We start from the raw sequence: 15,357 nt of genomic DNA, 5'->3' as shown, positions 1-15,357 counted from the left end.
GGTTTGGCAATAATATGAAATTGGAAACTGTAAAATACCGGAATCTCCCATGTGGGGTTTTTGTGGGCTGTAGTGTTCCCAAGAGCTAAAGACAGCAAGCTGTGCTCAGCCAGGGGCATTGAAAGAGTCTGGGGTCAGACCTGTCTTTTAACTTTGAGCTGGCCAAAGCCCCCCAGTGTAGTCAGAATGAAGATTTAATGATTTGAGCTTTTGTTCAGGTTGGGTTGAGTTATGGCCTTGTGGAATTCACTGTAAGCTTCCTGGATTCTTACTCTGCACAGGAACGTGTGGCTAACTAAGAGACAGCACTTGAAAGATGCAGCAGTTTTTTGACCTCTTTAAATGTTTCATTGCTTGATGACAAAGCTTGGCAGGTTTCAGGCACTGAGTCAGGGCTTTGTTCTTGGTGACAAGCTTCCCCTTCATAATGAGCTCTTACTATGCATTTTAACAGCCAGAGTTACATGAGGTGAGGAGAAGAGGATCAACTGGAATGGCCATTATTCCCGCAAAGGGCAGAACAAGCAAAATATCTCCCTGGCAGAGGATTGTGTTTGTTAACAGCAATTACACCTGTTCTGCAGTTTTGGTCTTTCCTCTTCTCACTGCTGTCCTGCAAATGAAGAGACAGAAGCCATGGCTGTGCTTGATGTTGTGGTTATAGCAAATCGTGTCTTTCAGGGATGTTAAAAGAATGTGGGGCAGGTGAGGGGTCTTGAAGCATATCTAATAACTATGAGCTGCCATATAGGATGAACAGCTTTCAACAAAATTACCAAACAAACAGAAATTTGAATGAATTGGCTGTAATGTGTTCTGTGGCCCAGCACAGATAAATAAGATGCTTACTCAAATTTTGGATGCGTGAAGGAGCTTCTGCTCTCGGGAAGAATGCAGATAGCTTTTCCCATAAAAGCCTAACATCAAACTCCAGTGTTTAACTCAATAGGTGGAATCTTCCAGTGTTCCTTTTGTGGCAAAAGGGTAAGCTAAAAATGCATTTTCTTGATCCTGTGAGGCCAGTGAAAAGACGGAAGCTGAAATTTCTGGGTCTTGTCAATGACATCAGCGTATCTCAAAAGAGTTTATCAAGAACTGTAGCATACTTAACATAGCACTCTGAACATCACTTATTCCTCAGCTGAATGCAGCAGCTTGTAATTCGGTATCCATCTGTCTTGGATACAATTCTTATTTGAGGCTTTGTGGTTTTTAGCTGAAATTACATATTAGTTAGAAAGTGGTGGTGGGGAGGCTACCCAGCTAACATACCCAGTTAGTTAAGAATCAAGTCACATTTTATTTACTTAAACCCATCTGTGCTTGTTTTGCCAGTAATATATTTGGTCTGCGGCCTGTGGACTATGCAGAGAGTGAAAAGATGAAGTCTGTACTAATGTTACCAGTCAAGAATGAATCATTTTCATTTAGCCAGCCCTCTGAGGTAAGTGTTCAGTGTGGGTTTTATTTTTTGTTGTTGTAGTTGTGCTTTTGTTTGTTTGTTTTTAAAAGAAAAAGAGCATCAGTTCATCCTGTAAGTGCCAAAGGCTTGGAACTAGGAGGATTGCCTAGATCTCCCCATAAAGGCAGAGGCTTAAAGTAGACTGGGGAGCTAACATGGGTAGTATTATTTCTAGACTACATGCAAGGCACTTACAGGCTTCAGTATTCTGTGTTACGGTAGCTTTACCTGGGAAACTGCTTTGTTATAGGAGAATGGACACTGTTGTTCCTGAAGTATTGTTCCTTTGCTATTATTGGTGTTTTTCTGCATATTTAAATTTGCTCTACTTGCCAAGTTACCTGAAAGCAGCAGTAGTCTTTGCTCCAGGTTCTTTTTTGCTTTTAAGTCTGTTCCAGTATTGTCCTGTTATCCCTTAACCAACAGTGAAGATGTCAGCTCAGTAGCTGAAAACAGCTTTTGAATTATTGGTTTGGTTCTTTTTTCTTTTTTCCTGTTTTTTTTTTTCTAAAGTCTTCTGGATTTGTAACCAAAACTTATCCAGATGCACTATCATGATGTGCTTTTTGCTTCCTAATGAGAGATGATTAAACTGAGCTGGCTGATACAAGTAGTCCTTTCTTACTTCATGGTATGTAGCCTGCTATGATCCCTTCTCAGTGGACAATAAAATACCTATTGATGAAAAGTAAACTGTTGCAGCTAAATCAGTAAAACTGTTGCTTCCACCTGTAGTAAATGTAAGCCAATGGATCTCTTCTGTAGCAAGCAAAACAGTCACATTTTGTACTTGCTTGGGGATGAATGCATGCCAGTGGATGAGTGCCAGTACAGTACCTTAAACTTTCCATTAATCTGTGTTAAAAAAACATAAGCATTCATTACTTCCAGGGCAAAGTATTAGGAATATCTTAGTAAAAAGGAAATGCCAATTATATAAGTTAATCAATGTATTGGTAGTGTAGCTGTTGGTAATGTTTCCCTACGAGCAGCAGATTTTACTGCTACATTGAGAAAATCTCCAGCACTACAGTCAGCAAGACTGCTTACACAATGTTCAAGCAACAAAATGTGTGGACAGCAGTCTAAGATAAACAAAACAACTTTGCACCAGCTTCCTGTTTTTGTAGCTTCCATAAGCTGAACTAAGTATCTCAAATGCCAACCTTTTTTTTTTTTTCCTCTGGAGCTGGCTTTTGCTAAGAGATTTAATGATAGACCATTTCTACTCAGCTTGCCATGAATTGTTTTTCACAGTGCTTATTCTTTATTAAATAATGCTCTCAAGCAAATAAGTTGCATTCTTTGTTCCCAAACACTTGGCTTATGCTGGACTTTTATGCCATCACAGAGCCCAAGCCAGCCTAGAGATGGACCTCTTGGTATCCTGGGGAGCAGTCTTAGTTCAAAACAACAGAAATTGCTGAACCAGCTAGCAACAGTTCTGAAGGCTCGAAGGTGTACTGAATTTAACAGCACAGGTATGTAGTTTTCTTAAAACAGTGACAGCAGTTCTGCACATTATCTGTTAAGATGCTATCTAGAACAGTTCTTTTTATCATTCTTAACTGTAGTTCCTGAAATCCCTGAACTTAGCAATGGTCAAAGGATGGTGTGCAGTGTTGCATGTGAATGCATGTAAGGTCTGCCTGGTTACTGCAGCAGGAGACTTCTGGGGGAGCCACGGTTTGACAGTGTATGGATTTTAAATAACAAGCAATAAGTGCTCCTCAGAAACCCCTTCTCTCTGCACATCTTTTATAAATGTTATCTGCTCACATGAGCTGTCCTGTAAACTTTTTATCTCCTTTAAATCTTACGTAGATGGTCCCTTTAGATACAACTGTGACTATCAGTTGACAACTTCTTTTGTTCTACCTTCCTTCAAGTTTAATTGTTTTTTAATTTACTTAGGTGATGGAGCTGACTTAGGTATCTTTTTTCTCCCCCAATTTGGGGTGCTTAATCCCCCCCCTTTAGTTTTTCTTTGAAGTGCTGCTTCTGCTTGTGAAGGAAATGCTAAGGTAATTTTTTCCCTGTCTCCTTGCACACCCTGATTACTGCTCCAGAATTGTGATTAGCTTTATGTTAAGCAGTGTGGTCACATAGTAAGGTTCTTGTCAGAGTTAAAGATAATTCTTCAAAGGCAACTCAGGTTTATGGGGTAACATTTTTGTCAATTCTCTAAAAATTTAGTGTAATCTTTAGAACTGTAAAATAACTTTTTCACAGCAAGAATGTAGAAACCCACAATGTCTGATAGCACATAAATAGATATATTCAGATCTTCAAAAATCACATACCAACCAAAAGCAAATTATTGTAGCCTATTTGTTCATAAATAGCAATTTTTTTTGGTTCTGAGGTTCTCATTTTTCCATGTGCTTTTATTTCTCCTAGTAACCCACATTGTTATTCCTGATATTCCAATGCCAAGTACTGTTAAATGTATGATGGCTGTTCTGACTGGATGTTGGGTCCTGAAGTTTGAGTGTAAGTATTAAATACACAAAATTCTCTTTTTTCTAATTGGAAATGATGGTTAGGCTTCTAGAGAAAATTGTATTTGAACAACTTTGTCCAATAGCACAAATTCCGCACAGAAATGACATGCCAACACCTAACAGAATCCCGGAATGGTTGAGATTGGAAGGGACTCCTCCCTCAAGGCCATCCCCTGGGCCCTATGCTTTCTCAAGCAGGTACACTACAACAACAACTTGCCCTGGGCTGTGTTCCAGGCACCTTTAGAAAAGAATAGCTTGCTGTCAGAAGTGGGATTCGAACCCACGCCTCCAGAGGAGACTGCGACCTGAACGCAGCGCCTTAGACCGCTCGGCCATCCTGACTGTGTGTGTTAATTACTGGCTTAATGTAAAGCGTGGGGTTTTGTTTATTGAATCTCCAAAATGAGGATATTTCATTCAGTGCAATGTCTTCCTCCTTGGTAGTGCATGCATTGTCACACTTGTAAGTAGCAGTAGGGAATGAATTTGTTCATCACTACCTTATGGGTGGTTTTGAAGATTCTGGAAGACCTCCTGGAAGAGGAGGAAGTTGTCACATCCCTGAATTTCTTACAGCCAGCTTCCATTCAAATTGATTAGAAATTCTTGCCTTGGGTGTAGGATCAAAGCCTGTAGGAAGGTAGGGTTTTGCCTATGTACATGTAAGGTGAGGTCTATTAGAGTTAGGCATTGTAAGCAAAGATATGTTGTCAGCTGATATTAACCCCCTGCTTGTACTTTCTCCCTTTGTTGAGAAAGCTGCCAGACTCTGTGCAATTACAGGTGGGAGTTACCAGGTACAGCAGTCTTGCTCATTCATCTAAGAGCACAGATAAATGAAATAACCCCAACTCTTAGTATTTTCTGTACATGTGAGCTGTGCAGACCGGAGCGTTCTTTTGCTAAAATAATAACCTCCAAGGGAAAGATTATTTGCATAGTATCACCTTAGTATGCAAGCAGTTGTTTTTTGTCATCTTTCATCGTTAGTTTTTATAGAGAAAGTGCTTTACTATGTAGCTGTTCTGTGAAGATGGATTTTGAGTTCTGTTTTTTTTTTTTTTTAAAGATTCCTAATGCACTTGCTAGTACATCTGCTTTCAGTGGAGTTGTTAAAGCCAGCTTCTTCCCTCTGACCTTCGTGGCTAAGTTCTTTTAGCTAATCATCTCACTACAAATGAATTAACTATCCATGGAAAGCTCATAGCCAAATTTCATTCCAGTTTTTCTCTGTGTGACTAAACATCAGAGTTGAAGGATTCTCTAACAGTCTGGATTTTCTGCATTCTCTAATGCTTATGAAAGTATTGCTTAATGCTTCAAAAGGTGCATAATAGTTTTACAAATAAGGCACCACATAATCATAGGGCTTCCTTAGAGTATTCATTTAGCTTCCTGATAGATTTTTTTTCTTCTCTCTCATTATTCTTAAAGGGCCTGTAAAAGCTGGGTACTTTCAGCAGTGCTTTCTGCTGTGCTTCCAGGAGATTGTAGCCTTGTAAGCATTTGCAAAAGGAAAACAGTGTTGCCTTTTACTATGTGCTTATAATGGGAACTTTTTAAATATCTTTAACAGGAGATATGCTGTTTCTCCTTAAGGAGGTGGGTTTAATAACTTCAGGTGCTCTGCTAATAAGCTGGTGGAAGATAGCTTCCTGCTTGGAGGTCAGAATTCAGTGGAAAACTCAGGTCAGAAGCAAGCTTTGAGTTGGGTAATTACTGTGTTCAGGTAGGCAACAATCTGTTCCAAACAAAGACTGAGAAGTCTTTCTGTGGTGAATCACTTTGATGCAGGTTCTTTGCTTCACTTGGCTCAGGGAGCCAGTGTGCTTTCCATCCTGTGTGCCTGTACTTCATTGTATCTTCTTGCTAGTCAGGTGCTGAGGAAACTAATGTTGCCAGTAAAGGTATTTAGCTACCTTCAGCTGGGTAGCAGAGAGATTAAATTAGACCTGAATTTAAATCTTTGTGGAAGAACTTGATAGGCTTATGATTGGGAAAAAAAAAAAAATAGATTAAGGTGAAAGTTATTCAAGGAATATTTTTTTGTTGTTTGCAGCTGAATTTTGTTTTCTGTGGTGGTAGAGTACTGATTAGTACAATCCTGACTGATAGTGCTCCCAGCTTAGTAAGCAACATACTACTTAAAAGTGAGTGATTCTCCTCCCTAGTGGGAAGTGTTAGTAATAACTCATGGGGTCTGATGCAGCTAAGTGCCTATAATTAACAGCACCACTCCATCTGTTCCTACCAGTCTGTTATTAGTCTTCTTCAGAGTCATTACAAATTAAAGATTGTTATAACAAATAATGGGACTCCTGCTGATGGAACATTTGTCTAGGAAAAAGAAGTCTTTGCTTTCCTTCTCCATAACTTTCTCTCTTTATTTATCATGGCTTTTTGACTCCCGTTTGGATAACTTTCCTTAAATGTGATGCAAATAAACTTTCAGAAGTATATATATACTCTGGCTTATTTCTGTCACAGCCACTACAAAGAAATGGGAGGAGGAGTTGCTTATAGTTCAGTGTTCCAAACTGCTCACTTAAAGGAAATTAATGTTCAGTCCTACGCTGAATTTGCTTAAAAAAACAAAGCTCAGTGTAACACTAATGAAATGCTAGCTATGCATAAAACTGGCTGCTGGAATTTTTTTAACCACAAGGTAAGCTGCATTTTACTGTTATTTCTAAAGTTATACTTACAGCCCACACACAACTATTCCACTTAAAAAAATAATTCATGCTTGCAAGCAAAATCATTGAAGTGTATTTATGTTAACTCTTCTGCTATAGCAGAATTTCAAGCTGTTTGTCTAAAAAAAGAAAAGCAGTCTCCTTTATTTGCTTTAGTCTCTCTGCATAATTCTGTAGTGCTTCTGTTTACATGTGTCTGTACATGCAGATAAAATATCCTCCAGCATCATTTGGAGGAGTAACATTGGAGTTTTCCTGCTGTCTGAGCAAATTGTGAGGTGTTGGAGTCAGGATTTCACGTGTGTGTGTCTTCAGTTCTGGGCTTTCCTTTTGTCTGAATGTGGAAGTTATAAAAGGATGTCATTGCTGTGGAGTATTAGATCTTCGCAGGTGAAAAACTAGAAAAATTCCACCTGACAAGTTGTATTTTCCATACATACTGTTCTGTCAGCATTCTACCCACTTTCAGAGCTGTGTAGAATTCAACTGAAACACCGTTGTCACTGTACTCCTTGCCCTTGGCCATATCTTTCATTTGTTTCATTCTTTTCTTGCCCTCATTATTTCTGAGACTGTATTAGGGCAGAAGTAGAGGATCATTATACTTCTGCAAGTTGTCTGAGACAAAGATTCAAGTAATACTGTATTCCCTCTATCCTCTTTGTAGATCACAGGACCATAATTAAAACTAACAGCAATAGTTAATAGCTTTTCAGCTTTTCTTTTGTCTTAAGCACTTATTGTCATCTTTTAAAGCAGGGAATGAGAAACTGGCTTGATAACAATAGACATGGAAATAAGCTCGTGTCAGTCTTTGGCAAAGTAGCTTGGAGAATTCAAAGTATCCAATTGCTGATTCCTTCATCTGCTTTGCTTACTTGGAGCAGCATCAGTGACTCAGCTCCGACCACTTACAAGAATGCAAAAAATCCTGCCCTTCTTGTAAGGACTTGGAACAACTGGGAGTTGGCAGGAAGAGCCAGGGCACTGCATGACTGGCATTTCAAGCAAAATTTTCTTGGAACAGCCTTGTTTAGGCTATTAGACAAGGGAAGTGCCAGATTAGTTTGATTCAGCTCTTCTCAGGCTGAGCTATCTATTTTCTATAAGTCTTTTTAGATAAAGATGTTTATCTAAAGCAAAGCACTTCCTCCTTAAAGCAGCTTAAAATCTTTGACAACTACAATTTCACACTTATTCTGCATTGGAGACTTATTTCAGCTGTAAAGGACTCACAGCTCTGTAGGAGGTGGTAGAAATATCCAGTATGCATATGTGTGCGACTGTGGTGGCTGTGCAGCAGAGAGGAATGTTTCATGTCACCCACCAGCTTCTAAACTTCTGCACTCCTACAGTGGCTGGCACCTCCTGGCAAGGCGTAGGGAAGCAGTTTTGTGTCTAAGTTGGCACAAATTTAGATTGTGCAGCTGCTGGGATTTCCAGAAGAGAAAACGAGTGACTAAATTTAACCTAGCTTCACCTCAGGTATGGCTACCTCTAGTTTCTTTGTTCACAGCTCTGGCAAATGGTGATTGCTTAAAACCACTCTTTATTTTTTATAAGCAAAGTGGTGATTTTCATATTACATGATCCTAGCTTCTGGCAATCAGTATTTAAGGGCTTCCTAAGCATCTGCTCCATTGTGTTTAATAAATACCACCTGGATTAACTTATTAACTCTCCTTCTTAAGAAGATTAATTTTAGTCTGCAGCATCTGGTGGTATTTCCATCTTTTGGAAAGATGGGCTGTGTTTCACCAAACGAGGTCTCTATCTCACTTCATGAAGAAGTGCAATTCTGAAGTTACTTTATAAATCCACAAGACAACATGAAAATTCCTTTCTGTGCTATGGCAGAGATCAGTATTGTTCTTAAGGGAGCAAATTGAAGCTAGCTGTACAAAATTCCTCTAACACTTTGTCTCAGTCCAATTTTCCTCCTTTCTTAGGAAAATAATCTCATCAAGCTTTGCTCGATCTGCATACAAGTCTTAAAACTCAGAGCAGAAGCAGAGTGAGCTGAGGAAGTTGCAATCTCTACTGGATCTTGTCTGTGTAGTATTTCATCTTCTTTGTTGCTATTGCATCTTTTTAAATTACTTTTAGCTGTTCCAAAAGAAATTTGTGACTAACCCCTGCTCCCTGGTCTATTAATGCAAATCCAACAAAACCTCCACTAAGCTAATTGAGTTACTGAGAGCTACCCCTGGGTATCTGGGTGATTACGTTCTTGGCATCCAGCTCTTCTTGTACTTCACCCTGTTTAAACTGTTTTTGCTGATGCAGTTTGTTTCATTATAAACCAATAAGACGTTAATAAGGATTACAGGGCTCTGATCTTAAATTTTTCAAGTAATGATTTCTTTATTTCCAGCACCAGTAGCTGCAGTTGTATCAAAGGTCAATTAATGGTATTGCTTAGTGGGCTCCCTTTTAACCTCCTTGCTTCTTAAATACTAGGAGGTGAGGAGGTGGGGCCAGATGTTCAGTGAATTAATAAGGATCAGTTTAAGTAGTGGTGCTTTACTGATCTTGCTAATGAGGAGTGTGGAGTACTCTTCCCTCCAAATGTGGTGACATCAGCCTAAAACGCAGTGGTATTAAGCCAAAACCTTTCTCTGCAATGTTTTTAGGGACCTTTAATGCAGGCTCTGTTTATGCTAGAATTTTGTGCAACTGATATTATTTATATCTAAACATTGCAAGTATGAAACCAGCTATTTAAGAGGCTCTTAAACTTCAAGTATGCTTTATTTTTGGTGAAGAACGTTGCCTGACCCTTCTGCGTGTGTGACCTTTCCCCAGCATCATCTTCTGGCAGGCAGCAAGCCTTATTAATGAGTGCTTGCAGTCTTGCATTAGGTATTGCAAAGCAGCTCTGGTCCACGTTGGAATGGAAGACAGCCTCTTGTATTGGTAACTGATATCTGACTCAACTACTGTGATTAAACTAAAGGACCATTAAAGTGTAGTTGCAGTAATCATCATCTTTGCTTTAGGAAAAAAAAAAATTGGCAATAGTATCAGGCAATAAACAAACATTTGCTGAGATCTTGGCTAAAAATTGACCTCATTCTGTTTTGTGATTAGCCAGTTTTTTTTTCCAGCCATAAATTTGGGAAGGAAAATAATGCAACTCTGATCTCTATCCCTTCGAAAAATTGTGGGTGTCCTTTCAACATAAGTTTACTTCCTCTTCTAGTTATGATAAGCTTCTTTAAGGGTGTCCTCTTCTTAGATGGAGATTCCTGTGCTGACTTCTACAAAAGTAAATAAGAACCCCTGTCAGTTTTAGAAAAGAGGAGGCATAGTATTGATGGTGTACTAGTTGACTTTTAATTACTTTAATAGCCATTAGTTTTCATTTCATTCTTTTGTCCAGTGTGCATCTTGGCATCAAGTTTTCACTGGGGGCTCTTTACAGTGCTGAACAAGTGATTGCAACCTAAGATGTTCAGGAAACCAATTTAATGTAGCTACTGTTTGAAGTCAAGGGGCATTGTGCCTCTGACTTAAATAGGAGTGCTATAAGGTCACAGAGCTTCTGGAAACATCCCTATGAAAGCAGTAGAGTGCAGTGCCTTTGACTACAGTGTGGTGTTTTATTTCCTTTTATATGTCCTCTCCGTCAAGCTGAGTGTCATCCTGATTAAAAAGGTATTAAAAGGGAGCTGTCATGTTACCCAGCCACTCATACACATTAGCAATTAAAGTTAATATGATCTACTCAGGAAAAAGACCTGGGCTTTATTGAGTCAACTCCACTTGGCACTCAGAGGTTGTCACAGAAAATAATATCCCTGGCTGTATTAAAAATATAAAAATAAAAAAACTTAAAAAAAAAAAAAAAACAAAAAAAAAACAAACACCAGAAGGCCTACAGTGTACACTAATCATCTGCTTGTATTCATGCTCTTAACAGTGAAATTGAGATTTTTTCCAGCATGTGGTTGTCTTAGAAGAATAATAGAGCTGCATGTGCCTCCTGCTTCCAGCTGAGACCATACCACAACCAAAGCTGATTATTCTGTCCTGAACTTCACTGAGACTATGGTAGCTACTTGGAGTCACTGCATCTGAAAAGGGTAATCCAGAAGTAGTGATGTAGAAGCAAGTGACTTGGCACTAGGTTTGGTGTGGAGTAGGTAAAAGGCAAGACAGAGAGGAAGCAAATAAGTCTTAGACAAATATATATAATGAATTGGATAGAAACACAACTCGAGTCTTCTGTCTTTTTATCTTAAATATGAGAACAGAGGGATATTTCAGTTTTTCTATTGCATTATGATGTGTGAATTGTTTAACACTCACCTACAAAATCTTGTATTACCATGCAAGAGTTGCTGAAGAGAAATGACCAACTTGGGAAGAAATGATTCTGAACAAAGTCTGAAGTTGAAGAATGTACTGATTTCTACCACTTAAACATCTTCACTCCCTACCTGTAAGGACAACTTTACCCATGGACAGGGCATTTGTTGTGATGCATGTTGAATCCTGAGGCATCACATCATCTCAGCTTGAGGACTCCAAAAACTCTTTGCTGCCTGCACACAGAAGTGCTAGATAGCTGCTTGAAATGTCCCAGAGCTCTGTGGATCCAAAAAGTCATGTTTGTTCTATCTACCAAATGTGATAAGACCCATGAATCAGAGCAAGTTCTGCTTCTATATCGTATATAAAAAATGAATTCTCCAATTGAAAATACAGTGCTTTTCCATCACCAGGGAACACACAGAGTATTGCTCTACAAAGGAGTGTGTAAAAGCCTAACAGTGTTGCCTCTTAACATACTAATGTTTAAAAAAAAAAAAAAGCAAAACACCTGGATACAGAGAGTGTAGGTTCAGGGCTTTTTACTCTATTTCAAATAGATCACTTCTTTGCCACAAATATATTAAGGGACAAGTTTCTCCTTACTCTAGCTGTTAAGATAAGTTAAAGTTGATGAGGAAACTGTTAGTGGTGCTAAAAAATGGTCTGTTTGCATACTTCCAGTTTTTCAAGGAGACAAATACTTTGGGTTCTTATGGAGACAGTGAAAGAAGACACATCTGGATAAGTCGTGGAGGATTTTCACTAAACGTAACAAAGAACTTTGGTGCCTACAGATTAGCTAGAGAAACTGGCAGTGTAGAATGGGCAGATGTATGTATGCAAAGGTCTGTGTTACATTTTCTGTTAAAATAGATATCTGTGACTTTTTTTTCTTTCAGAGAAGTAATTGCACAAGAACACATTGTAGCCTTCTGTGTTTATTCAGCCTTTTATTACTTTGATATCAAATTTGCACTATTTACTGATGCTGGCACTAGATGATCAATTTGTGATGTACTCTTACGCATAAACCTCAGCTCTGTAGTGGAAAATCCCTCAAGTTGAATTTTTGATGATAAATTGAAATAACTCATGCTCTTAATGAATGGACAGCTTTGCTCTTAAGACTAGCTGAGAAGATTTTTCTTTTACTGTGAGTGATGCCTATTAACATCCAAGCTTTCTTGAAAGAATGACCTTATAAGTTTGAAATAAATTGATAGAGGAAATCCAGTTACATAGTGATGATTAAGGAAAGTATTGATATAGCCTTCAGATTTATTTTCTAGTTAGGAGCACTTTGAAAATAGCTTATCTCTATACATTGCTGTTATGAGTAATAAATGCAGAAATTACTTTCAAGAAAATACACGACTAGCTTGCCCTTCCAGTTTTATGTGAGTTCATATCAATGTTTCTTGAAGAAATTACCACGTGCAACTACCTTATACCTATACATGGAGGGGGAAACGTGTATTGTCATATTATCTAACCAGTTGTTTCTTTCTGTATAAGTTTATTTTTTTTTCATTTAAGTAAATTGTAAGACTTCTAGTAGCTGAAATGTGAATTCCTTTTGCATCTTGCCACTTTATGTGGAGCAGCAGCAAATCTGGTTCACTTTAAAGATCCCTCTAGATTGGGATTATATACTGCTATTTATTCCTGTGGGAATCAAGCACCTTCATCATTGATGGTTTGCTTCATAGTCTTGGGCTTTCTTCTTTTAAGAATAACGCCCCTGCTTCATTTCTGGTTTTGTTCAGTTGGTTGTGTTTCTTTAGATATTGTGGTTCCCAAATTTGCATAGGAAAAAAGTAAGTTGCTTAAATAAAAGCACTATTTGAAGAATGAGAACTGCTCTGGAAGTTGAACTGTGACAACTCTGTAATCCTCATGGAACAGTTTTGCAAAGTTTCTTTCTCAGGTAATTTTTATAAATGAGTGCAGGCAAAATGTTCCATCCTTGAATAGATGACCCCAGCAATTCCTCTTTCCAGAGTCAGGTCAGGAGGTACGTTTCACAAATGTTAGTGATACATCAGCATCAGTGCATTTTAGATTAGGGAAAAAAACAAAAAGCCTTAAAACAAGGTAAAACCATGCTGACTGTAAAAGACAATCTCATTATGCAGCAGTGGTAACAAAAATAAATGCCACTGTTGAAACCTCAGCGTAAACCTGCAGTTTCTGCTGATCTCGGAGACCTTGAAATCCCATCTGATTTATCTAAGACCATACCTATTTAGAAACAGTTTTGTACTTGCTTTGTAATTGCTCTTTATCAGGCAATTGCTTCCATTTCTTAACTGCACAGTTGGTTCTCCTCGCTGGCTTTGAGTTTCCAAATGTTCAGCAATTTGACATTTGACATTAAGTGGTTGACCTTTAGTAGCAGTTAAGAGGAAACACTAATAATTCCATGTGTTTACAACACTGATCTTAGTGTGATATTGCTTCTCTCCATCTGACCTGCATCTTTACAACCACTGCTGTAACTTCTTTTCCAGGTTAAAATAAAATTGCTAAAGCACACGAGATTTGATGCTATGTGGGTGCAGTGCTTTGCATTATGGATAAGTGCAGCTGTTTATTGAAATACAAACCTGTTTACAAAAAAAAAAAAAAGGACTTGTCTAAATTAATGGTGAGATTTGTAAATAACTAATGCTTTCCTTATTGTGGTTTCTATAGGGGTACAAGCCTGTCTACAAAGTACAGTTCGAGAACAAGAGGAAAAGTATGAAATCCAAGGTGGCCCACAAAGAGGCCGGCTCAACAGAGAACAGCTGGTGGGTTTTACTGCTTGAGACAGATTGTCTTAATGACCTTTGGTTTGTGCATTTTTGCCCTTTGCCTCTTGTCCAGGTGCAATAGATGTAAAATTTTAATGTGGCCTCATACAGAAATTTGATTATGTGCAAGGTGATGGAAAGAACTGCGAACATCCATAAAGCAGTCATTTTTCTCCATTAGTGGTTATGTTGCCATAACCTTGTCAGAGGGAAAGCTCTGTTACGTTTATGGAAGAAGCTGCATGGGACAGCAAGTGATGCTGCTTTGGCCCTCTCTGATCAGCTTTAGGAATGAAGTTGAGATAATCTAAAAGGAAAAAATGTTATGAATTTCATCTCATTTCCATATCAGAGCATGGAGTATTTAACTGGGTTAATTTCTGGTTACTTTCTGATTATGCTGGAGGAGTAGCTGTGACTAATCCTAGGTGATAGCTGAAGATCTTGTTGTACTGGAAAACAATTAATAATAATTCTTAATAAGCAAGAATTTACCAGGTAAGCAAACTTTGCTCAGTTGTATGCTTATACTGAGGACCTTATGTGTTAAGTGACTGTTCTGGCTTCTCATGTTGATTATTTTCAGTTGTACTTCCTGTGGGCACTCATTGTTCACTTTCATTTTTTGTTCTCAGTTTGGGAAGTCCTGTTTTCATACTTATTTTTATGTTCCTTCCCTTAGCTGCCTAAGCTGTTTGACGGATGCTACTTCTATTTCTTGGGATCTTTCAAAAGTCACCAGAAGAGTGATCTTGTGGAGCTGATCAAAGCAGGAGGAGGACAAATCCTGGTTAGGCAGCCGAAACCAGACAGTGATGTGACACAGACGATCAACACGGTGGCATACCATGCAGAATCTACTTCTGACCAGAGATTTTGCACTCAGTATGTCATCTATGATGCATCTTCTAAATTCAAACCGGAGAAAATTCGTCAAGGCAAAGTCTGGTTTGCTCCCTCCAGCTGGATTGTAGACTGCATAATGTCATTTCAGCTGCTGCCTGTAAAGTGAACATTCCTGTCTCACAACTAAGACCTTTTAAAAAGTGGTGTATCTTCAGCAGCTGGAAAACGCTGGTCTGAAGCTATGATTTATGTTTTGCACTTGGTAACTCATTTACATGGTCAAAGCTCCTCTGTATTCCAAGATCACTGTGATAGGTTGGAATAAATGGTCTGACAATGGAATAGGGAAAAAAAAAAGATGCTGCATTGAAAAGTTGTGCCTTGGATTATTTACTAAGCTTTATTTTTACATTTAACTTCACTGTAATAATCACTGACATTTTATAAGATCTTGCAAAATGAAGTCTTGTGAATTTTGACTTAAATCAAGCTTAGTTGGTGATAGAGCATGACCCTGTTTCTTTTGTTTGGTATGCTTTGACAAGGATCTACTATGTGTGTCAAGACTTCCCAGCCAGGATAGAATTTGTATTTATTAAGAAAAAAGTCATACACCTCTATAGACACCAATCAGATGATGTGTGATGCTCCTTGTGACTTAAAATTGAATGTTACAGGAAGTTCTTGGCATAGGATAAGCCTTGTAGAAATCAAAGCAGAACTAGTGGCCCAAA

General features: G+C 38.4%; 1 protein-coding gene and 1 non-coding gene across 3 annotated transcripts in view; one reads left to right on the top strand and one right to left on the bottom strand.

Annotated features, from left to right (window-relative positions):
- Positions 1-14,996, top strand: part of BARD1 (BRCA1 associated RING domain 1) — a 41,836-nt gene extending 26,840 nt beyond the window's left edge. For both annotated transcript variants that reach the window (XM_031604578.2, XM_090144473.1), the window contains 5 exons: positions 1,336-1,444; positions 2,814-2,943; positions 3,863-3,955; positions 13,677-13,774; positions 14,460-14,996. In XM_031604578.2, the coding sequence (XP_031460438.2) occupies positions 1,336-1,444; positions 2,814-2,943; positions 3,863-3,955; positions 13,677-13,774; positions 14,460-14,789 (760 nt within the window). In that variant the 3' untranslated portion in view covers positions 14,790-14,996. The remainder of the gene's footprint in view (positions 1-1,335; positions 1,445-2,813; positions 2,944-3,862; positions 3,956-13,676; positions 13,775-14,459) is intronic.
- Positions 4,229-4,311, bottom strand: TRNAL-CAG (transfer RNA leucine (anticodon CAG)). Its single transcript has one exon. It is a non-coding gene; the product is annotated as a tRNA-Leu (tRNA).
- Positions 14,997-15,357: the final 361 nt, after the last annotated feature.

This window comes from Phasianus colchicus, chromosome 7, assembly GCF_987193195.1.
Source record: "Phasianus colchicus chromosome 7, bPhaCol1.hap1.1, whole genome shotgun sequence".
NCBI lineage: Eukaryota > Metazoa > Chordata > Aves > Galliformes > Phasianidae > Phasianus > Phasianus colchicus.
Note: the sequence above shows the minus strand (reverse complement) of the source record. Positions and strands in the feature narration are given on the sequence as shown.